Source organism: Labrus mixtus, chromosome 15, assembly GCF_963584025.1.
Source record: "Labrus mixtus chromosome 15, fLabMix1.1, whole genome shotgun sequence".
NCBI classification, from domain to species: Eukaryota; Metazoa; Chordata; class Actinopteri; order Labriformes; family Labridae; genus Labrus; species Labrus mixtus.
In genome coordinates, this window is record NC_083626.1 from 18,277,728 (window position 1) to 18,304,294 (window position 26,567).

Sequence of the window (26,567 nt, forward strand, 5' to 3'; positions counted from 1 at the left end):
TCTTTCATTAGCGGTAAAATGCAGCCAACATTCCAAAGTTCATTCAGATTTGACAAAGACGATAATGACAAATAAGAGACTTTTGAAATCCAGCGACTCAGATTGTGATTCAGTGTGGTGATATGAAGCGAAGTGACTAGCAAGTGGCGGCGAATATCATGTCAGGAAATTAAATTGAGGCTTGCATCTCTCAGCCATTGCTACACCTCATGGGAAAGTGCTGCCTGCTAAGTCCGAAGATAAAATAAAGGTCACCTTAAGCAATGTTACAGATACTGTTATCAATCCATCACTTTCTTTATGGTGAGTCTGTAATTGTAAAATGTATCGAGATAATAGTGTGATAGTCATTTAACTTAAGCTGTTATTGATTGTTAAAGCTGCTTTGTCCTTGTTATGACTGCAGGGCTGAGCAGCAATGCTCCCTGCATTCTTAGGTGTCGTTACGTGTAACAGTAGAACTATAAAAGCTTTTCAGGCTGAGACAGAATAAACCAGGACTGATTCTTTTGTGTCCCGAGAGTAGACAAAACATGAGACAGTGAAAGGAATGAATCACACATCAGATATCTGATTGGGATTATCAATCACCGTTTGGTTTCTATACTCTGTTAGAGGGGTCAACCATCATTCAAATGTCTTTTGCTGTCCTCACTACCTTATAGGTCTAATCACCTATCGGGGTTAACGATTTGTGGTCTGTTAGGCTTTTACTTTGTAGTGCGAACACTTTGTGGGAGGAAGCTGACACTAGACAATAGGAACAAGTCCTATTGTGTTCCTGTCTTTACAAAAAGGAGATGAGATGACAGGCCAGATGGTTGACGGGCGTTGTAGCCCATCTGTGATCAGGACAGGAGTGAATATATGCATATGTTAACATGCACACAGGTACAATGTGCTTCACATCCCTCTCAAGCTTTGAGCGCAATAGCTGAGATTTAAGTGGTACAAAAGCAAGCTAGCATTTAGCAATTACTGCTAAATATAATTTATAGCTGATGATGATGCGCATGTCAATAGTTTTTTTAGGTATTGCAAGTATACACAAGTACTTGACATATAAAGGTTTGCCCAAAGTGTTCATGTTTCTGATAGGGTTTGTAAAGATTGTGTAATTAGCAAGAATGCTATACATCTCGCGTCCTTAATAGGGCACAAGCGGAAATGTCAGAGGATCATCACTTTAATATTTGTATCTAATGTCATGGACTCCATCCATAGATAAAACATTTCTGTCAAATCAGAAAGGTTCCAAATCTGATGGTATTCAGATCAACGAAACCATGAGAGTTTATTAATGTTAAGCTAGTTTAGCCTGAACCAAAGTTATTGATCCAGTTGTCAGCAGACCAACTTACATTAAGTCCATGCCACTGACATGGCTAAAATCGGCTTAAACAAATGAAAATGAATTAGAGCTCTTCAACAATTTTAACATCATCAACATCCTCATCATGTTTGACACAACTCTTTCCTGATCAAGTGTTTACCTGAGCCCCTCAGGGTACATCCTGCCCACAAACAACAGATAATAAGCAAACCGTTACCTGAATTCTTCACCTGCAATGCACTGAAAAAAGAAACACTTGTTCTCTTTTTTCTTCCTGCTCTTTTGAGGATAATTCTCAAGGCATACTGAAAAGACGTGATTTATTTAACAAACTATGTGCTATGAATTCTAGCAATGAAACAAATCCCCCATGTGAAGAAAAAAAAAACCAAGATATATCATTGAACTGACCGCTTACAGCAGCCAGCACAGAGTTGATTTGTATGCACCTGAGTGGATCAGGATGAGATGAAAGCGAGGTTGTCTGGGAGTTTGAGTCATAGGGCTGGGTGGTCCCGTGGTGGGAGATGTTTCTGAGGCTCAGTGTGCTCTAATGACGCTGTCTGCTGAGCGGGGAGTAGAGCTGTTATTCCAGGCTATTCCCCACAGTGGACGGCTCTGATAGGATGACTAATTCTGTTGTGCGTATATTAGAGAATATTGAAGGCTGAACACTGCCTCGTTAAAGCAAGTCTTTTCATCTTCTGTTACATCACCATATGTTGGGCTTAAAACAATAATTTATCTGAATGCTTTTTTATCTTTTAAGCCTGCTGATAACTTCAATAGTACTGCATCAACTCTGCAACTATTTCAACATCTAACTATGTTGAAAAAACCTATGTTAGGGGCTTATGTAATTGATCTCATTTGTGCTAGGCTTTCTGGTCAAATCGTACAGTAGCACATCACTCTTGTCTTGTTGCACAGGATCCCTCATTGATCGCTGAGGTATTTTATGATGTCACAGTCAGGATTACAAACTCATTGGGATTAAATGCCCAAATGCTACGTTGCATTGTGTTCCGTTTCAGTGAAACCCCCAATAAAATCTCCCACGTTTGCTGGAAGGTATTGACTTCAGTCTGCTAAGAGAAAAAGATGTTCTCTCAAAAATGTAAAAATAAAGAAAACAGAACTTCAAACTACTCTTATCGCTAATCATGGACACACAAGCAGTTTTAAGGTGTTTAACCTCTAAATAAAAAAATAAAAAAAAACACCAGACAGTCTGAAATACAGAAACAAGCAGAAGAATGAAAAAGTCAAGTATAACAGCAATTGTGCAAATAACTTATAACTGAACTTCTATCAAAGAGAAAGCAAGATCTTCATAGGAGTAGAGTGACTGTAAAAAAAATCTTTGCAGATTCACAAATGAGCTTCAAATGACAATCATTTTTGTAAATACTACTGCGTTATACCAATAGTGGTAGGATTAGTTTCCATTAAGATAAATTGTACCACAAATTACAGCACGTATGAGCAACAAAGATCAGGGCATTTGTTTTTTCTCTAATCACTATAGGCATATTGTTTGATTATCAAATCATATAACTGAGAGTAAATGAAAATACATTTATTGAAGATGTTCTAGCAATTTTGCAAAAAAAAAAAAGAAAATGTAAAAAAAGTGTTTTTTTGGCAGAATGATGAACTAGTAGAAGGACATTTTGTTAAGCCAGGGAGATAATTACAATAGATACTGGGCTGCTTGTCTCCAGCTGGAATCAAAAGAGAATGACAGAGAGACTGTTCTCACTGTACAGCGGCAGTGAGGTCAGGCTGGTCTCTTTACTATCACTGTGATCGTCTCTGTTGTCTCTGGCCTCAGAAACAATGACTTGGCCATACTCAGCCCTGACCCCTGCTCTCATGAACTAACTTCCACAGACCGCTATCAATGGAGTCCATTGTTTCACTGTGAGAAACAAGCCAGTCCATGCATGAATGAATAATAAAACACAGCTTACTTTGAAATATCTCCAGGTTTGAAAATAAAGAAGAGAACAACCTTCGTTTAGGGAATAAGTAGGATGCTTATTGATACAGAGAACTTACATGAGAGTATTAAAATGCATTATTGTGCTTTTTTTCATCTTGTTGTACTGATAAGAAAACAAGAATAGAACTTCAGCAAGTAAACAACAACACCTGTAATATAAATGAAATTCAGCCTTTACAATAACACAAGAGCTGAACTGATATATATCTAACTAAATGCATTTCACAAACACACCTTTTATAGCAACTCTTTTACATGGGATTATGTTTTTGTTTGCACCCCTTGAATCCCCTCTTCGACGAAATTCAGAATTGACGATGACAACTCACAGCCCAGGCAAAAACAGTCCAATTTGTACAAAGCCAATCTCTTACATTTCTAAAAATAATTATAGTAATTAACCACAACTAACAGATCTTTTTACTGTCAGAGGATGTCATCGTTTCTTTTTGGCTCTGGTGAAATAAATCGTTCTGCTTCCGGCTTTGTTGTGCTTTTAGAAAATCAAAAATGACAGGCCCGGGCCGACTTCCGCACGCTTCAAATATGCTCTTGAAAAGCCACTTTGGCACACTGCAGTTCAAGTTTAATGGTGTCAGTGGAGATGATGATTCATTTAAGGAGAGGACACATTGGTTTTATTCATGGTATTTTAACATTGTCTTAAATGTACCTCACTGAAAAGATGCATGTTTTAAAGCCATTGACTTGAACTGCTCAGCACTTTCATTAAAAAGTGATGCTCACCTTAGGTATTTAGCACCATGAGAAGTTTCCAGAGGCTGTACGATAAAATGCTAGCTAGCTTATACTGTAGGTCTGTGTCTTTTACTGATGCAGTGATGTTTCGTGTTTGTGCTTTTTTACATTTTCTAACCAGGTTAACTTAATTTCTGCTTCAATGTGTGGAATACAGATAGAAAAGGGATTCATGTAAAATACCAGTTTTAAGTTGTCATTCATTTATTACACATAATGCTGTACAAGGAAAGGTAGCATAATATAACTACGATAGTCCCAGTCTCTTTTATGAAAGCTTGTTTCAGAAAGAAAGACAAGACGTCATGCACATCTAACAGGGAGGCTGACGTCTACACTGAAGCTCTTTCCTCAGAAAAGCTAAAAAATCTAATCTTCAGCCTGGGCTGAGGCCTCCACAGGGAGTCAGAGCGTCGTCAGTGATGGTTTAAGTATTTGTCTTAAATCCTCCACATGTGAACACGAGAGCTGCATTTGGTAAAACCTGGTGAAAGTCTCATAGAGAATATTCACTGTACTCCACTCCTGGGAGTGGCGCCGCTAGCCATTTTCCTGTACACATTGTGTGTATATTCTATTACAAGTGCAAAAACTAAACTGTGACTACAGTAACAGCAGATTCTGTGTTAAATTATTTTTCATTACTTTCCTCATTTCTGTTCATGAGTTGCAGTTATTGGCTGTGTCCAGTCACCAGCGTCATGATGTAAATAAATGAAGGCATACGGCTGGTGTAACATAACTATCGGTCATTACACTGTTGTTATAGCAAAAACATTTCTGGTGCTTAACTGTGAAATTACCTAGGTTGAATTAAGTTTATTGTGTGTGTTGGTATGAACACACAATACACTGACACCAAAGCCTGGCTCACACTGCAGGATGATCGGGCCGATTTGAGCTCCGATTCTTCCTTCCCGACAATCGCAGGGTCTCTCCCGACGCAAGGCTGCTCGGAACCTATTACCTGCTCAGATTATCTTGTAGTGTGAGCGGTACAAAGATCCAATCTTAACGATTTATTTCAAACATTTTTTGATATTTAGAATTTAAAATCTTGACGATTACGTCATGAAAGGGTCCGGCAGAAGTTGTGTGTGACTACAATATAATCACGAGAGACAAGGGAGGAATGTCGTCATGGGGACCAGATCATCAGTGCAGCACTTTTCTGAAACTTGTATCCTTATATCTACGATTGTATCTACTTTCCTATATCCTACCACAACTTTCACTTCCTTCTCTTTCACCAACCGCCATCCGTTGGAGTTTTCAAATGAAACTTTAATAACAACTGTCAACGCTCCGTCCCAATTTCGCTCGTACAGTGTGAGCTCTCTGGCCGTGTCCGACAATCGGGTCGTACAGTGTGAGCACATAAATCTCAAGGTCTGGTCGGGCGTCGTAAACGATTCAGTCGTACAGTGTGAGCTGACATGCCAGTCGGGGATAAATCACACAGTGTAAGCCAGGTTTAAGGGCGCACTCACACTGGCACAGTCCTGTAACCCCTTTCCCGACGCAAGACGTGACGTAAATAAACAACTCGGAAGTAGCGGCCGAAGCAACAGAGTCCGCTACACGACGTTATAATGAGAATATTTGCCTTTATATCAATGCTATGTGTAATCCAATGGAATGACAACATCCACAGAAGAGAGGAGAACATAATGCCGTTTAATTACGTGCACGGAGATCGTAGTGGTCACGTGCAGACACTTTAGCCGGTCACTATATATAGACGTCATTATCTTCCTATTGGCTCAAATTGAAAATCTCCAGAGTATATTCGGCTGCGTTCAGACATCAGCTCACTCGGATATTCTGCGGATAAAATACTAGGGGTCTGGCCGGATAAACTCCGGGTAAAGTCTGCGCGAAAAAATGCGGCTGTTTGCGTTCACACATAGCCTAAAGAGTTTTTCAGGAGATTTCCGTATGTGTGAAAAGGGTTTCTGTAATCATAACGTGTGCTTAGTTTACAAGACAGGTGGACAGGTCGAAAAAAATGGACGCACTGTCGGGTTAGCACAGCTAGAATTTGTGATACAACAGAAGACAGCAGGCAGCTAGTGCATGATAAAGTCTTGTAGCAATCTAAGATGGTCGATACCCCCATCAGTGATTGTTTTCCGAGCCCTAAAGACTCAGATATTTTCTCTACACAGCAGCAAATATCCACAGTATGTGTTACCTCAGCTTTCCCAGGTGAAATCGGCTTTATTACGGCTCATGAGATAAAAATGTTTCTCTATCAAAGCTGTACAGTACATTGCTCCCAATATTTAGCTGGTGGTTGGTTTTAAGGCCAGTTGTCTGGCTACTGGTGGTTAATGCCAGTTTCGGTGTTGTGTGAGTAGTGTCAGTGCACTGGCTTCCTCTCTCTCTCTCTTGCTCGCTCTGTCACTGTGATACTATATGCGTGCGTGGGAACTGAGAAGATAGAGGTGTCCTACATCTTGTGCATAATATGAAATTTAATCCTGGCGGTGCCAACGACTCCTGGTACCATTCACTGACAGTATATCCTACTGATTTTTGGTGTTATGAGCAACTGTAGCAAACAAACTTCCCCTTGGGATTAATAAAGCATTTCTGATTCTGATTCTGAACTTGTTAAATATAAGTTTATCTGACAATGTATCTGAGACTGAAATAATCACTTGACCAAATCTCTATCAATAACACTCTTATGTCTGAAAATGCGAAGCTAAAGCTAGCAGCTTATTGGCCATGTATAGCAAAAAAGACTAAAACCAAAGATACAAAGATACAACAGCCTGTTTCTGCCCCAGGTAACCACTCCAATGTAAACTTATTTACATATTTGTTTAATCTGTACAAACACACAAGTGTAAAAATCACTCTGCCATGACAAAAAAACACTCATTAGGAAGGTTATAAACAAATATCAAGGTTCTCCATTCACCAGAGAACAAACATGAACGCAGTAATTTCAGACAGGAGTTTGATCCGGACTTTCAAGGTTTCACAGCCACTACCTATGACAACAATCACATTAAAAGTGACAATATAGTAATAGTGAGAATTCATTGAACACAAATGACAGCAGCGTTTTATGGCTTATATCCATCTAATAGTTGAGTCAAGGCCTTTCAACGCCAACCTCATTATGACACTAGAGCTAAAGTATGTGGATCACCAGAGTCATAGTGGTTTATCCTCTGGTCATTTTTACATTTATTTCACATTGACGACAATCTATCAAGTTGATGAGATACTCTACTCCTGACCAAAGAACGATGCTAACACAGGGCGATGCTTTAAGACCAGCTGAAACGACAAATGGACATAATAATTCTACACTCCTGCAACGTTAGAAAGGTTTACTGCATGTAAACCTTTTGCGATTTAGAATGTTTGTGAAATAATCTAAAACATGCATCAGTTTGATTTTGATTTATTTGCAAATAGCTCCCAACCTGCTGCCATAAGATCTCCTCCTAGAAACATGCTGTTGTCAAACATCCATGCAGCCATGTGTGATTATGATAGAAATCTGTCTGTCAGAGATTGTGCTATACTGGTCATACCAAGGTTACAATCCTTTTAATCCCTCTGACTGTATTAAGCTGTAGCAGGCAATGTTACACGTCAATCAGCTGGACTGCTTCCATAATATGGCATAATGCTTCAAAAAGGAAAGAATAAATCAGCAGCTTTGTACTTAGCTCCCTCGGTTACCCTTTACTTTTTATTGTATTATGAATAAATATAACTCTCACTGTCCGCTTAGCATAGCCTATTAGCATCTTATGTCCCTCCTACCATCTCTTATTCTGATTCCTTCCTTTTGGTGCCATGCAGGCTCCATTAAATCCCTCTCCTCTTTCATCTCCAGTTCTCAGTAGGTTGTTTGAATTCCCTATTCCAGTCTTCCTGCGTTAGAAAATATATTTCTAACGCAGGAATATATATATATTTAAGTGGGTGAACACAGCAGTATTTTGATGTCAGCTTCTTTGGAGAGTTACGAAACCAAACACACACACACACTATCCAATCAATCGTGGGAGAAGAGAGCAGGAAGTACAGCCGCCTTCTGCAAATGTGAGGAAGGAGAACGATGGAGAGAGTGAACGAGGACAAAGCGTTGACACATGACACAGCATGGGTGGTGGTGGTGGTGGTGGGGGGGGGGGGGGGGAAGACAATCACCTAATGCTAATGTGAAATCTTTGCATCACAAACTGCCTGCACTTTCTCCCTCATTCTCACCTCTTCCTGTCCGATTAAACAACCAACACACACCAAAAGCACACTCACATAACGACTCTATGGCTAGTTTCATGACTCCTACTTAGTCCTGGTTCTCCTCACATCTCCACTTTCACTGTGGAGCATCGTGTTATTAAGTGAATAGCATCTCACACTCTCCCTCTCTCACAAGGGTGAAGCCGGGTATGTGCATGCATGTGTGTGTGTGTGTGTGTGTGTGTCTGAGGTATTGATCCTCAGACTGCTAAAGGGATAAACGAGTTCAAGCAGGCCTGTCTTCGCCCGTGTCACGTCATCAACATTGTCTTATGTCTCTTTCACTGCACTCACTCAATGAAGCGCTGCCTGAACACACAGAACACACCCGTGCTTTACCCAGCAGACATTTAAAGGTCACATATTAAGCCAAATACACTTTACCATGGTTTTCTAAAACTCATTTGTCCCTAGCCTGTCGACAAACACCACAATTATGAGAGAAGTCGATCAGCTCCGCCTTTTGTGTGCTCCACGTTTCAGAAAATGTGTTCTCAATCAGGCTGTGCGGAGATTTTCCCTTCATGACATCACAAAGGGAAGAAACCCCTCCCCCAGGTGGGTGTCACACCCACAGCTAGATGTTTGTTCTGCCCTCTGAGTCTACTTTTCCACCATAAACAATTGGGCATTGAAAGCTCAAGCCACATCCTCTTCCAGAGAGGGGCGTGGTCAGACACAGCTCATTTGCATTCATAGCTACAGACACACATAAAGTACCGTACATAATAAATATGCAACTTTGTGCAATATACTCAAATATTACATTTCTAATTTGGCAATAGCTTAAGTATACTTACATTATATTATAAATGTGTTATAATGCCCCCCTGTATAACCAGGCGAGGGGCAAATATTGTGTATATCATTAGCCAAATCTTTGGGTCCAAACCTAAGGGTAGTGTTGAATGTCTGCATTCTTCTCACTCCCTTCTCTGCTCTAGATTAAACTGTAGTCAGTATATTGAATTTACAGCAAACATTATGCTGTGTGAGCCGCCACACTAACAACATCACACAGAGACACAATGAGAGACACATACAGAGGAGGGACAGAGTGTGTAAACACATATATAGTGTAGTGTATGGACTATAAATAGCAGGTTGTGGAAGCCAGTTTCTGTCCTTGCTGGCAGTTCATAAAAAGCTCAGGAGCAGGGGACATGTGTCCCTGAAGTGGCCTGTTGGACCGCTCGCTATGACCCACATCCTGACTCTGAATACTGGGCCACTCACTCAGTGCAGCTGAACAAGGAGCATCTTAGCTGTCCAAAGCCATTAATTACAGACCCTGAAGAAATGTGCTCTGTGTATTTTTTATTTCCATATTAACTCTTGATCACTAATCATTTTTAGCTTTGATATGGCAAAAGGTGCCTATTAATCCATATCATGCCTTTTATTGGTAAATACCAATAATCTATGTGAGAAGAACATCCACAGAAAGGAAAAACTTTGAAGGGCAGCAAAGCTGTAAAATGTAGTGAGAAAACTGAGATGGCCATCATCTCTGAAAAGCAATCACTATAATGAAGGAGTTAGCCTTAATACTGGCTGTCATTCTTCTAATACAGTACATGATTACAAAAAAGTCCCTGCCCTATAATAATGACACAAAAAGTTTGCATTTCTCCAAAAAAAAATGTAATCCCACTGTAAACAAGAGAGTAACAGTGGCACAACATTCGGGGGCCATTTCATGTAGCTTCAGAGAAAAGTAGACTCTAAGGCCATCTGGCTACTGAATCTTTTACAATGCACAGGGCTCAACTTCCACTTTTTTAGCAGCCAAAGAAACACAGTTTCCTTCCTATACTGGTTGCAATGTTTGGCACAGTATTAGTGTAATACTGTGCCAATGTTGGTTTACTGAAATGCTACTACACAGAGTATTAGGAGATACATATGAGGTTTATTGAGTTGTAAATGTCATTGTTTTAGTGTACACTGTAAAATAACATCACATATTTGCGTGAAATAAGGTTGCACTGCAGCCCTTTGTTGTGGGCTGAAACAAGCTGAGTGAGTGTATATTAAGAAGGAGGCTGTTATCTGTGTAGGCTGACTAAATATTTCATTCATCTTGCTGAGTGTACGCTTGTATCGTCTAAAAGTGGCCCAAGCCTGCCGGGGTATTCGCCTGTAACATTATGTACTGTACTGGAGAGCAAAGGTAAGACAATTATATCTGGCACTAATTGTAATTTGTTATCTTAAAATTGAGGGATGGATGTTTATGTAATGATGTTTTATAGCCGTGCTAGAAGCTAGCATCATGACGCTATAGATCTGAAAATTGGTGAGTCTGCTGGTGAATCAACAGCTTTGGTCCAGACTGATGTTTCATAAGTGGCTGGTGATAATAGTTCAAGCAATCATTGTCTCCAGAAGAGGAATCCTTGGAGCTTAAGGGTCAACAGCCACCAGCAGATTCAAATTTGAACTTTTCACATTTAATATCTCGAACTCATAGAAGAATTGACATTTAATGATAAACCAACAAATTAGGGTTCCCAACATGATGCACCAACTTTACTTAAGTGATGTTCCTTCTTGCTCGTATATCATAATAAGTTTGGCAACTCTGATTGAAAGTGAAATATCTAATCAACTATTGGATCCATTTGCCATATTAATGTGCTCATTAACAAACGTTAACTTCAATAAGATAAACAGGATGTTAAACCAATATACTTACCCAGCATCAGCACATTAGCATTGTTGAGCACCTTGTTAGCTTGTAAACAACACTCTCCTGTATCCACCTAATCCTGAAGACTGAAAGTGACCTTAACCTGGAATAAATGTCTATCTTTAACCCCAGCCTGCAGATTAACCCTGAATTAGACAATAGATGTCTGCACACTGATCCCCTCCATTGTTACACCTGACATTCACTGTATATTTTTAACTGACATAATACAGTCACTTGAAAGCACTCCATTGCTGTTATGCGCAATGTGGAGGATGCTTCAGAAGTCAAAAATAAAAACGGGTTCATGTATCTGCAAAAGCTGAGGTTCTGCAGGGTCTTCCAAGTAAAAATGGATCATTGTTTGAGCCCTTACCGCAGGATTCTTTCCTTGTCTTTATATATTTAACTTTGTGCTGAGCAAACAAACACGCAAGTGAAGTGCAGGATGCCGGACTAAGGGTGATATCTATCTTTACATCCTCTGCAGCCTCTCCCTTTGTGTCCCGTTTTGACCCCTAGTTCTGTGTGATTCAGTGTTCACCTGGGGGCTAAGATAAACCTGAGTACCCTTCTGTGCACATTCACATGACCACCTGTCTTCAGAGACACAAACGGCTTTGTTATATCATCCTGAAAGACTGAAAGCTGGTTTTATCTGTTTGTAACACACAAAACAACAGGGAAGTATACTCAAATACGAGTACACCACGACCAAAACAACAGAAGCAAATTTAAATCCAGGTAATAAAAAAAGCCCTCCTGTGCACTAACAAAAGGCAAAAGGACACTAACAGCACTGGGATGACATCTGATACCCTCAATGGCCTTTCTACTGTTGATGGTCTGGGGAGCTTCCACTCATTGTCTAACACAGACATACACACTCACACACACACACAAGAGTTCAGCCAAACATCTGCTGTTTTAACCCCTGCTGGTTGTGAGTGCGCGCATGGCGTGGGGGAGAACACACAGGACTGAGCCACTTTCAACTGACCTGAGAGTGAGATTAGCCTGATGGTGGGACTTTAACCTCTGTAAGGAAATGCTTTGTTTTTAATCAATCACAATTTATTCTAATGAATGCTATAGTTTCAATGTGTTGTTAACTCTCCTCACCTGTCATTATTGTGTATTATGTGGAACATGAACACACAAACATGCAGTATCGGTAGTGTTAAGTAAACACACTTAGTGGTTATGTATTAATATTGATTGTTGTCCTACTTCATTCAGTAGTAGGTGGAGACAGCTATGTGAAAGCATTCAACTCAAAGACAAAATTTCCCTACAAGGACAATAAAGTGCCATATCCTACCATGTCACATCATATTGTATCATATCGTACTGTAAAGCAATATAAAAGAACAAGTGGATTTCATCTGTAACAATCTGACAAATTGAACTCTCTCATTTAAAAGAAGTAAATCTTACCACTTATTCCTGTAAATGTCTCCTCCACAACATATTGAAGCCTTAACTGCAGCATAAATTGGGGTGTGTTTCCAGGGTAAACACACACACGCACACACACAGTGTTGATGGTGATGTGTGTGTTTTGAAAACACAAGCTATGAGGTGACGTGAGAAAAAAAATCAAGAACATATCTCCGAGCAGACAGAGCAGGGGAGGGGCAGAGAAAGCCAACAGCCACACAGGGAGTTAGGAGGGAACTCTCTTGGGCCTTTAAGCCAATTACTGGAGCAGCATTGATTGAGGCAGCACTTTAAGGCCTCTTCTACACAAGTAGTCCCTTAATACACTGGTCAGAAGATGATGGGAGCTTCTCGACCACAAAGCATGGATAGATGTCCATTTACTTCCATTATTGTCTGCTTGACAAATCTATTCAGACATGCTGATACAGATTATTAGTAAAGGTGGTGTAAACATGGTTAAACGTATTTCTATTTAAGGTTGTGTCGCTCCATCCTCAGGTACTGAACCGGATGACTCATCCTTGATAAGCTGACCCCATGAACAAGGCGAGTATCAATTCCTGGCTTTGTTCAATCAGCTCTTCTTTCCCCCCATTAAAAGGATTGCTGGTCCATAATGATTTATGATGGCTGAGGTGATGCTAGCACACCATGCTGTTGGAAGTTCAATTAACTGCCATGAGGTCGGGAGAGCTTTAGCAGAGTGCCTCCTCGTCATTCCTACAACAGAATATGATCAAAACCAGGTAAATGATAAAAAAAAAAGCCCTCATAACAGGGATGGGTGATGATACACACACAGACACCTAGCTAGATCATGCATCTCAGAATGCGTCACCAACGAACACTTGTGATCAGATCCCACTTTCTCGCTTCATATGCAAATAAACACGGAGCCTCACTCATCTTTGTTAGTCTTTAAAAACATTGAATGATGATGACAAACCTTGATGCGGCACAGGAAGAGGGAAATGCACTTACAGTATGGGCACAAGTGGTACAGAGGAGCAGATGATTACGGACTATAGAGATAAGTAACAGACTACGTGATCGTGTAATTTACAGTGTGTGGAAACATCAATTTCGTATTGTAGCAGGCCCTGCGCGGAAATACGTAACAGAACGTGTCCCTTATTATTGAGTCAGGAGCAGAGAATGACGAACAGACGGACAGATCTGCGTTTTTTTCTCTCATCTTCCCCTCTGTGAATCATGCATGTTCACTGTGTTATTATAAACTCTCAAAAACTGTTTGTGGATCACTGTATGACCCATGCTGTCTCACCCTCCTCCTTTGTCAGTACAAAGAGAAGGACCAATCACTTCATCACAGCTCTGTTTGTTTTATTATCATGTCAAAGAGTGTAGATTTATGATATGCTACATTTACCTGGCTAAGTTTGTACTCATCCTCATTTCTTTCATTTTTTTTTGTTAGAGTCGTCCACACAGAACTCTTTGATAGCTAAAGACATCTCTGCATCTTTCTCTAATGCTTTCTTCTTCTTTTATATTTCATTGGCGGTCAGTAAACGGCTTTAAGATGTGCTTCGGCCACCGTCTGGCAGGAGTATTGCATTACAACCATAAAAACAATATGAAACATATTAAGATGAGGTAATCGTTGGGGGAACACTTCAGTTTTCTGTAATTGAATGAATATTCCAATTGTCAAAAAATCATGACCCATCGCTTTGTCATAAGTCACTTTTTTAACAGAGCAAGGTTCAGAAGATGTCAAGTTATGTCAAATGTATCTGCAGTGTTAGAAAAAAGTCTCCTGTCAAAGTGAATACTTCTTTTGGCGCCAGCAAATATGTCTTAGGCCCGATTTTAGCAAACGCATTTGAATAAAATAGTTAGTCTACGATGTTGATGCATGTGCTTTCACTATGGCAACATTCAATGTCGAAGACCTTTTGCTTTTTCTCATGGAGTTGCAACTGATGATGATTTAATTATCACTTTGCTGTCCATGATGTTATCATATAACCTTAATCAATTCTCTCTCATTTTGTCATTACTTTTTTTTAAACAGCCTATTGAATTTTCTTCAATCAACAATTAAATTCAAAAATGTCTCGCTTAGTCAGTTCTGTTAAACAATTTCTGTCCAGTCACATAAGACAGAAAAAAATAAAACTGTCCACGTTTTAGGGCTGGAATCGGGTAATGTTTGGTCTTTTATGCTTGAAAATGTCTGAGGGTGTATTATTTGAACTTCAATTGATACTTTTCAGACCATACCCTGCTTCACAATAATAAAAGGGGTAATTTTCCTTTCTTGAAGATTCTATTTTATTGTTCTCAGATTAGCAGGCTCCTGTCGGTGAGTGTTTAAATAAAGGCATGATGCAGTTATCCATTCAAGAGAGGGACAGAGAGAGAGAGGACAGACACACAATACTGCTGCTCCCAACACAACAGGCCATTCTTTCAGCTCGCGCCACAACACTCCTCACAGCTGAGTCCCAGCCGCTATTCTCCTGCTGTCCCCCCCTGCTCCCGCCCCATATCTCCCCTTTCAATATGGGGAGAAGAATGAGGGAATGGGGAAGGGGGGGGGGGGGGGCAAGGATGAATAGTGGGCCAGCACATACAATCCAAGGCATCTTTAGGAAACCTTGTAAAATGTCCCAAAAGATTTCATTGTTTCTTTTTAGAAGAAAAGGGGGCAATAAAGAAGCTTTACTTGAAAACATCACAGCTCATCAATATCACACCAACAATCTGCTATGGTACAGATTCCTACATTTTCCTTTTGAAAAATTAAATCCACCTGCCTATGTATTTCTGCGTATGTGTGTGTATCTGATTATTCTCCCACCCACATCTCTTCCAATCTAATCCCGGAAGCCAGGGCATCATTCCCAGGAGAAGAAGTAAATGTCACAGATTACCTCTACACCGTCACCACTGCTGATGCTGCTTTCCTCTCCTCTCTGTGAGTTATTCCACAGATATATTCAAAAAGATAAATCCATGCAGGCTGAGATCTGCTACCCCTCTTTGCACCAAAGCATCCATGGAGCCGTGTGAGCGAGTGCTAACTCCCAGCTTGCTAGGAGCTCACATTCAGGCAGGCTGCTAGCAGGCAGCTGCCGTTTTCCTTCAAAGCTCTACAAGCAGAGCAAATTAGAGGTCCAGCCCAGCTTAGAGGCTAAGCCATTGTGAGCTATTCACACTCTAGTTCCTGTCTGAGGCCAATGGCTGCAGCCCCCCTGCATCATACCCCCGCCCACCGCCTTGTACTCCCTCCCTCTTTCTCTCTCTTTCTCCTCCTCATCTCCTGCTATCTTAGCCATAAATATACACTCCTGACATTACCTAACACATGGTTCTTCCTGATAAACAGCAGCTTCAGGCGGGTCTCGTGACTGAGAATCATCTCCAAGGGTGAATTCTGGGTTAAGGGGAGGGCGGAAGAGGGCAGCAGGACGAGTTAAGGGCATAGTATGAAGAAGGGAGGCATCTAACTGTCTCATGATGAAAGTGTCTTGATATGAGTAGCAGAGATTTTTTATTCGGAAGTTGAGTGTTCATCTCAGGTTGGATTTTCTTTCCAATGCTGAGCCTGATCGTATAGGATAGGAAATTAAGAGCACAATGGTGGACCAAATGTTGCACCTGGCAGCGCGGGTCAGTACCTGCATGGACGTGGACCACTGCCCAGACAGTCTGACCACAAAGCCCCAGAGCTGCCCTGAGGGGAGAAGACTGCAGCTTTCTATTTGGATGCACATGGTCCAATCTTAGAAACATTGCCTCATTGTACCTCAGCTAAAAGTTACTGGAAGTGAATCTTAAAAAGTACTTTTTTATGTTTTCTTACGTCTTATTCTGAAGCATATCTTAGGTACAGTAATGCAATTATTTCTCCTGAATCCTGAATATACTGGTTAGCTCTGTAAGCTTTGTAAGAGGTTTTAAATTTGTAGAGTACCCGTTTTGATGGAGCTGAAATTGCAGTGTTATGTATAAACACTGTAATACCAGTCAGCTAACCCACAGTAGAGTAAACATGATCAAAACATAGCAGATACTGCAGGCAGAAACATGACAACAAAAGTTCTCTGTATGTAGATCAGACCGGCGTCATCGCACTCACTGCTCAGAGGCATCGAGGCTGGCTAACACTCAGGAGTTTCAGTATGTGTGCTAGCCGGCCGCCACACAGAATCCACATCCAAACCGTCACAAGACACTCACACAAGGATGAGTCGGGTTAAAGACAGAGAATCTTTGTCCGGTCTGTGAATTAGCTCAGTTCATATCCTTGACCTCAAAGACAGGGTTATTATCTTCATAGTACTCCATTACAACAACGATAATCTAGCAGGACTGAAGCTCCCTCCGGAAATACAGAGAGAACAATTTAAATGACTATTGAAGTTGTGGGACATAATAGTGGTTTATTGGGCAGGGAATGATCGCTAAATATTAGTCTGAGATGACACTGTTAATCTTCCATATACAGTATCTACTCTACGCTATCAAAGGACTATTGCCTTTCAGGAACTTGCAGAGGAAACGTGAATAAGGCTTTTTAATGACAACAATATAATGGTGAGCTGCAAGCTTTATATTTGTAATCACAGTGGTTTCTCCTCAGGATTTATCTAAATGAAGTAAGGCACTGATTGTTCCAAACTCATGTGCAGAAAAAGAAAACGAAAAAGAAAAACTGATTTTGTTGTTGTAATGGTTTCTTCAATAATGTAGCATTATATGCCTTTAAAATGGGCCTCAAAGAGAGTGCCAACAACAAAAACAACACCAGACATTTCAGCCTCCAGTGCCACCTTCCACCCACCGGCCAATCATACTAATGGATCAACAAGAATACAGATCTGCAGTCCTTTTGACCTGTGTAAGATTTATTTTAATGGTAGCAACTGATGCCTGCATCTGTATAAGAATGAATACACACCCACATACATTAAACATAACCCTCAAACACACAGTGTCCATGTAAACACACACACACACACACACACACACACACACACAGTTTGCACCTGTCTACACACTCTTACTATGCAAAAACACATATTTGCCCAATTTCCTCATGAGAACAGAAGCTGACGTTTCTTTCCATCGATCATCCTTTTCAGAGTGAACTGAGGTTAGCTCAGAACGTATTTGCTCACATGCAAAAAAAAAAAAAAAAATGAACGGTGCGTATGTGGAAAAAACAGGCAAACAGAAGCTGGGGCCCACTCATCCGTTACCAGAATGAATGGCCGTCATTAGCATGAGGCTCCCCGGCAGCACCCTGCAATGCAGCGACACACACAATGGTGAGTGCCACGCTTCCCCCCCCCCCCCCCCCCCCAAAAAAAAGAGAAGCCCCTTTTGTTTGAGCAGCATCTGGACCTGACCCCCATGCATTTGAAGCTGATGACCCCCCCCCCCCTTTACTTCTCTTCTCCTCTTGTAACCTCCTCTTAAAAAAACCTGCTCTGCCTCTACTGCAAACCGCCCTCATCCTCCTCCTCCTCCTTCATCTCCTCCTATCCTCTCTACTCCTTTCCTCTCCTCTACCATGACCATTCTTCACACAGATACCCCTCTCTCCCTCCCTCTCCTAGCTGAGGAGAGCAGCCATCTCTTGCCTCTTGAAAGAAGGTCTGTGTACTAGTGGGCCTTGCACAAAGCCTGCAGGGTGAATAAGAAAACCAAAGAGGAAAAAGCACCAGGGCTACAGGCCATCTGTCCCTCTGGGTTGGACGTGCCTGCTCCGAATGTGCCTGCCCCCCCTCTCTCTTTCCCCTCACATAATTCCCACCCCTACCCCCACCTTCTGATTCCCTTAGCCTATATACACAGCATCTACCACACATGCACACACACACACACACACACACACACACACACACACACACACACGCACACGCACACGCACACACACACACACACACACACACACACACACACACACACACACACACACACACACACACACCATCTCCTCCATGTATACATCACAGGCTTCAGATGGCGGATGATGATGGTGGAAAAAGAGGAAGGAGAGAATAAGGAGCTGCCACTTGCCTGGATGCAGAGCGAGCCCAGCGTAGGCAAATCAAGCCGTAATCCCTTTTCTTTGTCTGAGCGGCAAACAGAGAAATTTGTCTCCAACAATGATTTCCCCGAGATCGGCAGTGGAGTGGAAAACAAGGAAGTGAGGGAGTGAAGGACAGCGAGGAAGGGGAGGGAGAAAGAGAGCGAGAGAGGGTGAGAGAGAGAGAGAGAGAGAGCGAGGAGGAGATGGAGGGAGACAGCGGGAGCAGCTCGAGTGTGACAGAGAGAGACAGAGGAAGGCAGCAGCCAGCGCTGAGCCACAGGGACGCTGACACTCACAGGAGGATTTGAAGTGAAGAGAGGGGAGGACGACAGAGAAGAGAGCAGAGAGAGCGAAAGGGAGAGAGGGAGGGAGAGATCAGGTGGGGGGAGGGAAGGACTGGTTTGCTGTGTGGATCAAATGCCGGGTTAACGCCAAGATAACCCTCATCCCCGGGCAGCAGCTGTAGACGTGAGAGGGAAATGAATCCCACGAGAGAACAACTTCTCTATCAATTGTCACATTTGCTGCACATGATAACAATGGCCATCTGTAGCAGTGGGGCTATGAGAGAGAAAAGGAGCAGGAGGAGGAGAAGGAGGGCTGAGGGGTGTTCTTCCTATAAACACCATCGCCCACAAGAGAGAAAAAGAAAAAAAGAAAAACACTCCGGCCAGTGGTGGCACCTGTTCGAGTCAAACACAGGCAGCAACACATGTGCTCAGGAGAGGGGGAGGAGACATGAGGGACACACAGACAAAGGAGACAGAGGGCTGAGAAGTGTGGCTTTTATTTGACTGTCTTTGTCATTCTGCCTTGTCATGCCCAGGAAATATTTGCATGTGTGAGTGTGTGTGAGAGAGAGAGAGAGACAATAAACAGGAGGCTGCAGCGATAGTAGGTCAGCAAGAAAGAGAAAGAGGGAGGGACAGGAAGAGAGAAAGGAATAAGGGAGAGAGAGAGAGAGAGAGAGAGAGAGAGGAGGGTAAACACTATAAACATTTTAGTGTTTGACTGACCTGTCTTGATGTTTTTGATGTCTTGTGTGAAGCACTTTGAGCTTGACTCGTTGCTAAAATGTGCTATATAAATAAACTTGACTTAAAGTATTGTTGTGAGCTAGTCAGCTTGCAAACTTTAGAATTTTGTACAAACCACTGAGCTTGTTCAGACTCCCAGCCCACATTTGACTATGACCCCTAGACTGTATTTCAATGCGTCTTTATAGCGTCACTAGCAATGTGACACACAAGAATGACTTCACATCTTAAGATAGAACAGCATGACTGTGGCTGAGCACATGTTCCTACTAGAAGCTGCTTTTTTTTCTGTCCCAAATGAGTTCTGCACCAGGATTTGACAAGGGATGCTTCGTTTGCACTGTTCACTTTTCATACCAGGCTGGAAAGCTGCATTACAACACACACACACACACACACACACACCCACACACACACACACACACACACACACACACACACACACACACACACACACACACACACACACACACACACACACACACACACACACACACACACACACACACACACACACACACACACACACACAGTCCCTGAACACTGCGCCACCACAGCAACACAAGCAGATAGATTGGTGATGAGATCAATTGTACGACAACAGCGGGGACAGCCTGTCTTAAAGATCCTATTTGAAAAACAAATCAGATTTGCCAGCAATCTGAAGAAAGCCTCAGAACAGCGTCACAAAGCTGATGGCATTGCTGGAGATTTAGTCTTGAGAACTGTGGCAGTAGTGTCTTGGAACAGAATCCTTAATAAACACTTTTGACAACATTTAACAATTTTCTACTTTTGACCTTTTATCACACGTGGGTTGAGTGTACAGATTGTGAGCAGGGATTTTTCATAGAAAGGAAATGAAGAGACTTCTCAATGTTATTTTTTAACTTGTTGAATATATAAGAAGCTGAAAGCACCTTTTGCTACCCACTTTGCAGTTTTTTAAGTCTATAAAGGTGGAAGCACCCTGTATGAAACTGCAAGTGCACACATTTGATGTCAATGCATCCTGAATATCACTGGGCAGAAGAAAGAATTAGTGAGATGTTAAAAAAAAAAAAAATCCCTCTAATCATCCGGTGAACCTTTGGACTGCCTTACTACAGATTTTGCTTTTTTTTTTCTTTGTCTATTTTTGTTGTTGCTACAATTATGTCAACACTGCGTGTTTCCTGTGTGCCGAGGCCTTTCCAGTGCCCTGTGTTCTTTGCAAGAGCCCAACATGTTCATCACATAATCAGGCAGGAATCTATTTTCAATATATCAGAACATCATAATCCCAGTCAGGGCACCGGGGAGGCTCACAGAGCCGGATTTACCGGTCACATGGCTGAGCGCAAGAGAAGGATAGAGAGCCAGAGATAGAAAGGCAGCGAGTGAAAAAGCAAGGGAAAGATAGAGATAGAGAGTAGGAAAAAATATACATCAATCTAGTCTAGAAGCTGTGCTATTAGGAAGCACCGCAATGCAAATGCATGCAAACCAATGCACGCAGTCAAATCAGAGGTACAGTTGTGGTGTTTACTGGAGATGATGATCCCTTTCTTGGTTGATTAAATCATGTATGCGTTTGTGTGATAATCAAAACAGTTCCTCAGAGAGGGAAAGACACACTCACAGCTTTATCGCATCCCTGATGGAGCCAGTTTGCTGTTAAAGCCTCAAGCTTTTTGGTTATCACAACTCCTGCTTTACGCTTTGAAGAACCAAAACATGACAGGAGTACAGTAAGACAACGAGCTGAAGAGAGCTGGGCTGTGTCTCCCAATCGCACATCCAAATGTTTGTGACGTCACAGAGCCCAGCTGTGGACTCTGGCACAGTGCGCTGTGTTTGGCTCAAGTCGCCCTTTTGTACAGTTGTGAGACACTCTGAGAAAATCGAGCCCTGGCACTGTCAAAACATGTGTGTCTGTAATGGACAGTAATACAGAATGAATACTACAGTTCTGGTGTCTGGAAAATGTATGTTTTTTACTAGAGCTGGGGAAGATTTTTTGAATGATGAAGGGAAAATAAAGTGTAGAAGAATAATTTATGGAGTGAGAGGGAAACATTTGATTAATGATAGATAAAACAAAGGAGAAAAAAGCCAAAAGAAAGTAGGTCATGAGGGTAAAGATGGAGTGCTGAAGCTACAGACTGGTTAAAGACACAATTCATCAGCCAGATGTCCTGGTTAAAGCATCAAGCATCACATCTTTATAACTATTCTCTACTCACAAGGCACAGCATGGCGGTAGAGGTTGGCTCGGATGATTTTCTGAAGCTCGTGGTCAGGGGAAGACTTCGGAAACCTCAAGCTCAGGTAGTGCTTGAGGTCCTTGTTGAGCTTGTGACCTGGAAACAGAAGACACACAAAAATAGCTCTAATAAAAGAAGTGGACAGCGAAAACCTACTTTCCTTTTTGTTTACAAGCTGTCATTTGACCAAAGGTAAGGTCATGAGAGGCAGTGACATTTCCAATGTCGGAACGCTCCTGGATACTAAAAGGGCACAAGACAGGCCTTGTTTACCCATCCTAGACAACAAGAAAAAACACAAATCCTCCAGAAAATGATGAAAATGTTTGGGATTGTGTTAACACAATATAGTACAATTTAATTTATTTCAAGCAGCTGTGATGAACTTTCATTTTGTGCAGATTCTGAATATATTCCCCTAAAAATAACATGCCGGTTCTACTAGGTAGTCAGGGCATCACCAAAGTCATTTGTGTTCATCCTCTGGTAGCAATGAATGTCTCCAAAAAAATCATAGCTGTCCACTCAATTGTATTTGATTTATTTCCACCTGAACCCGAGTGAAGGACTGATCAATGGACTGACCAAGGTTTAATAAGACTGCCTTTGAGTAATGCAGCTATAGACCAGAGTTAAACCCCATTTGACTAAAACATGAAACTGTGAGTAAGAAAACTGATACTCAACCTACTGGATTAAATGTATATATTTAACAACTTACTTTGATTTATTTTATTTAAAAATAATAGCGTAAAAAAGCAAAGAAAAAACATTCGAGCAAAAAGTAGACAACACAGACACACAGGATGTAACAGAAAGGTAATTCATAGAAAAGTACAAAAATTGAGGCAGTTTGAGTAATTGAATAAAAAAGGTTTCGATTTGCTCGGATTCCCAGGCCTTACTCAGCGTCCGACCAATCAGAGGTGCTGATGCTGCTGGCTGAGTTTGAACGGAGGAGCCCCGGCACTCACAATGGGGCCAGATGGTCAGAGCTCGCTCTCACACCAGGGTCTCATTTAGGAGCATTTAATGATCTCCAAATATATCATCCATGTCTGGGAGAGCTGGCAAGGAACTCTTGGGGGAGGTGCCATGGCCTCCTGTCGGCCTCCGATCACAGCCGAGGAGATTCTCCTGGCTCTGTGCTCTGAGGTAGCGGGGTCAGTGAGCGGAATGAGCTTACTATGGAACTAATGGGAATTACAACATGGCATATAGTCATAGTGACACGCCAATTAAAGCCCCTTTCGCTTGTGTAATGTGACGTATTTCAGTGCAAAGGAACAAGATAACAGCTACCAATTTGGAAATGTAAACAAAGACTTAACATTCTCAACATATATAAAAACCTGAGTATACTTCATCCTTTATCCAGGTGGTTCTTAAACTTTTTCTGTCATGTCCCCTCTTAGAGGAGTAAACATTTTCACACCCCCACCCAACAAAATGGTCAATTAAAAATATACAGAAATGAAATGAAACACAGTAATTATGTGTTGGAAAGGGGAATTTAATTTGAATTTCTGAGTACAGATTTTCTTACAGATGCTTTGCAGGTAATTACAGAGCCACAGGACACGCAGGAACAAAGTAAATGTAGCTTATTCTTGACCAAAAAATATCAAATTTGAAATTTGGCTTGCTGTAGTTTAGCAGAAAGACTGGAAAGGTTAAAGGTCACACACATCTGAGCTTATTTAGCAATACCTCATGTTTTGATTGTTTATGTTCATGCAGAAAAGTTACATGATTTTAGTCTCACAGCTAAGCTTGCTAGCTTCATGGTTTCAGCTTTACGGACATGAGAGCAGTATTAGTCACCTTAAGGGCTATATTTATTGCAAAAAAAAAAGTGAATCAGTTTATTTGATAAATATATCAAACCATTTATTTATTGCTAGAGTTGGGGCTGAGGTTGTGTAGAGAAAGCCATACCAAACAAAGTAGGAAGTAAGGGAGGAAGTGCTGACAGGAAATGCTGCTTAGAGTTTCAGGGACAAGGACGGACAAATCAGAAGAATCAGCACAGCCGCTAAGAAAGTAAAAATGGTCTAAAAGCAGCAGCGCATCAGTCATCTGCCCTGAGGAGCGGCCCTGTGATGACATCATCATCTGTTAGCCCCGGTCTAACACTCACCTCCTCCCCCTGGGGACATTACTATAAATACTGAAGCATGTAGCACTGATAACATGAAGCACCAGATCTCAGGAGACAACAACACAGAGGCATGTAATACAATCGTTTTGACAAAAATATGAAAAACCCAAATCAAATTAGGTGCTCTATTTTTGAAAAATGAACGGTGGAATTCCCAAAACAGTTGACAATGACAACCAAATTCAGGGGTAAACCTCATGAAGACACACAGCTAAGCTAATTGTATCATAACATTGATTCGATGTAGGTATGGGGCATTTTCTGCACAGAATGGAGACACTGGTTTGTAGTCTTCTTTGCTGTATTTTTCCGTTCCTGTACACACACACACACACACACACACACACACACACACACACACACACACACACACACACACACACACACGCACACAGCCCACTGTGTAATTCAGTGCAAGCAAAGCACAGTCAGGTAATTGTTACCTAGCAACCATCTAGTGCTGACGACCATCATTACGGTCCCTGCTAGGCGAGCAGTAGTCAGATTGTAAAAGGAAAAACAGATACAGCAGCGCGCACAGACACACACACACACACACACACACACACACACACACACACACACACACACACACACACACACACACACACACACACACACACACACACACACACACGTAACATAAAAAAGCATTTTCACAATCAATGCATCTACAGATGCTCAGTTTTTCTATGGTGGTTAATCTAACTGCACCCTATCAAATTAGAATATATTCACATACATTAGTGTTTGCATTCAGCGTCATGTCAGTTTTGCTGCCTCAGATGCTTTCCCTGAGATAAGGACCGCAGTCAGGAACAACCCCCTCCAGTGGGTACGTACAGCTAGCAGAGGGCGGGCCACCCAGGTGTCGTGCTCCATCAATGAGAAAGTCATCAAATATTCAATATTTATGAGGATTAATGTTGTGTGGATCAGAGATTACAATCAAACCACTGTGGCCTGTGTTCAGTTCACATTGTGTTTACTAGGACTCTATGTGCATTTTTATCACAAATGTTGTCCCACCGAACAAATAAACAGACAAATCACAACAAATAACCAGATATTATGGTGCTGTAGATGTAGCTTGCTGCTACTGAAAAATGAAATCATGCTGATGTCTAGCTGCTTGGTAAAATAAGCTCCTTTCAAATCCAGACAGGAAGTGAATTCATGGATTTATATGAAACATTTCAGCTCTGCCACAGCTTGATACTTTCTCGGTTCAGAGAGACAGGAACCTGAGAAAACCTCATTTATTTTCAATTTATTACAACAGTCAGCTTTATAGCACTCTTGTATGTTTTTTTTTCCAATATTGGTATAAAACAAATGAGTGTTTCCTTTACGCATTTAGAGTGTTATCCCAGCAGCATGTAACAAAAAGAGAAAAAAAAAAGCTTTAAATCCAACAAAAACAACCAGATGTGCTGAGACAACAGGAGATAGTTCCACAGCCTCAGCACTGCACTGTTCCACAGATTTTGAACAATACACATGGAGAATTGTTCAATTCATCCTTTGTATTGAATGGAGATCCTTGTTTTCTATACAACATGATATGGCATGTTGTTTGTGACATTGTGCTAAATACTCTCAATATCTGTTCAATTGTAGAGCTGCCTCTTTCTTCTGACTGTAGTCTTTTCTGTGCTCTTATTTCTAACAAAATCTCATCAAAGTAATTTAACATTTGTTGCAAGTACAGACTTAAATGGAAAACATTACAGATGACTTGACTAAAAATATGTTGATGTTATAAATTATAAGTCTACGAGAACTAACAAAGAAGTCCCTGTTTTTATTACGTACTGTAATACCGGTAATAGGCTAAAGTGTAGCTGTATGACAACAAAATCATAATTTTGAAAAAAATATGAAATAATTTTCATTTAAGTTTAAAGGAAATTAAATATGTTTAGCTAAAAGGCTAAATGCAGCATGCTAACACATACTCCAAATATAAAACGAACATGCTAATGCTAAGAAGGTAAAATGCTTACCATGTTCACTTTCTTAGCTCAGTACGTTTGCATGCTAACATTAGCTACATGAGCGTGACAACAAACTTCTTTTTACAGTCTATGCAACGAACTAGTGTAAGCATACCTCCCTATAAGGGGTCTCTTTGTTTTCTCACTTTTTTCAACAGTAAGTGTTTAACGAATTGAAATTTTAAACTAATAATGAATCTAGATAATGAGCAGGTCATCAAAGGTATAACGTTTACCAGGTTCAACATCTTATCACAGGGCATCTGAATGCTACCATTAGCTATTAGCACAAATAGGTGATATTTTTTTTTTTTTATCTTATCACAGTTGTTTCCTCAAAAAGTGTTAAACAAATACAACTCATGGGGTAAATCAAAGTCATATTCCAAAGTTTTTGACTTGGTCATGGATGGTAATTCAGCAGTCAACTGGACTTACTTAGGTGTACTTTAAGACGTTTTTCACCTCTTTGGTTTATTTAACAAGCGAGTTTACGAATATTATCCAGGCAATTTATTCCAGACTAGGCCTATGTCAGCATCAGGTCGTTGT

At 41.1% G+C, this 26,567-nt stretch overlaps 1 protein-coding gene across 14 annotated transcripts in view; it reads right to left on the reverse strand.

Moving 5' to 3' along the window:
- LOC132989402 (membrane-associated guanylate kinase, WW and PDZ domain-containing protein 1-like) overlaps positions 1–26,567 on the reverse strand; it is an 88,006-nt gene that overhangs the window by 37,235 nt on the left and 24,204 nt on the right. For 13 of the 14 annotated variants that reach the window (XM_061057023.1, XM_061057018.1, XM_061057022.1 and 10 more), the window contains exon 2: positions 21,837–21,953. In XM_061057023.1, coding sequence (XP_060913006.1) covers positions 21,837–21,953 — 117 coding nt within the window. Of the gene's footprint in view, positions 1–15,407; positions 15,679–21,836; positions 21,954–26,567 lie in introns of those variants that run through there. The other variant, XM_061057025.1, reaches the window with a different exon arrangement.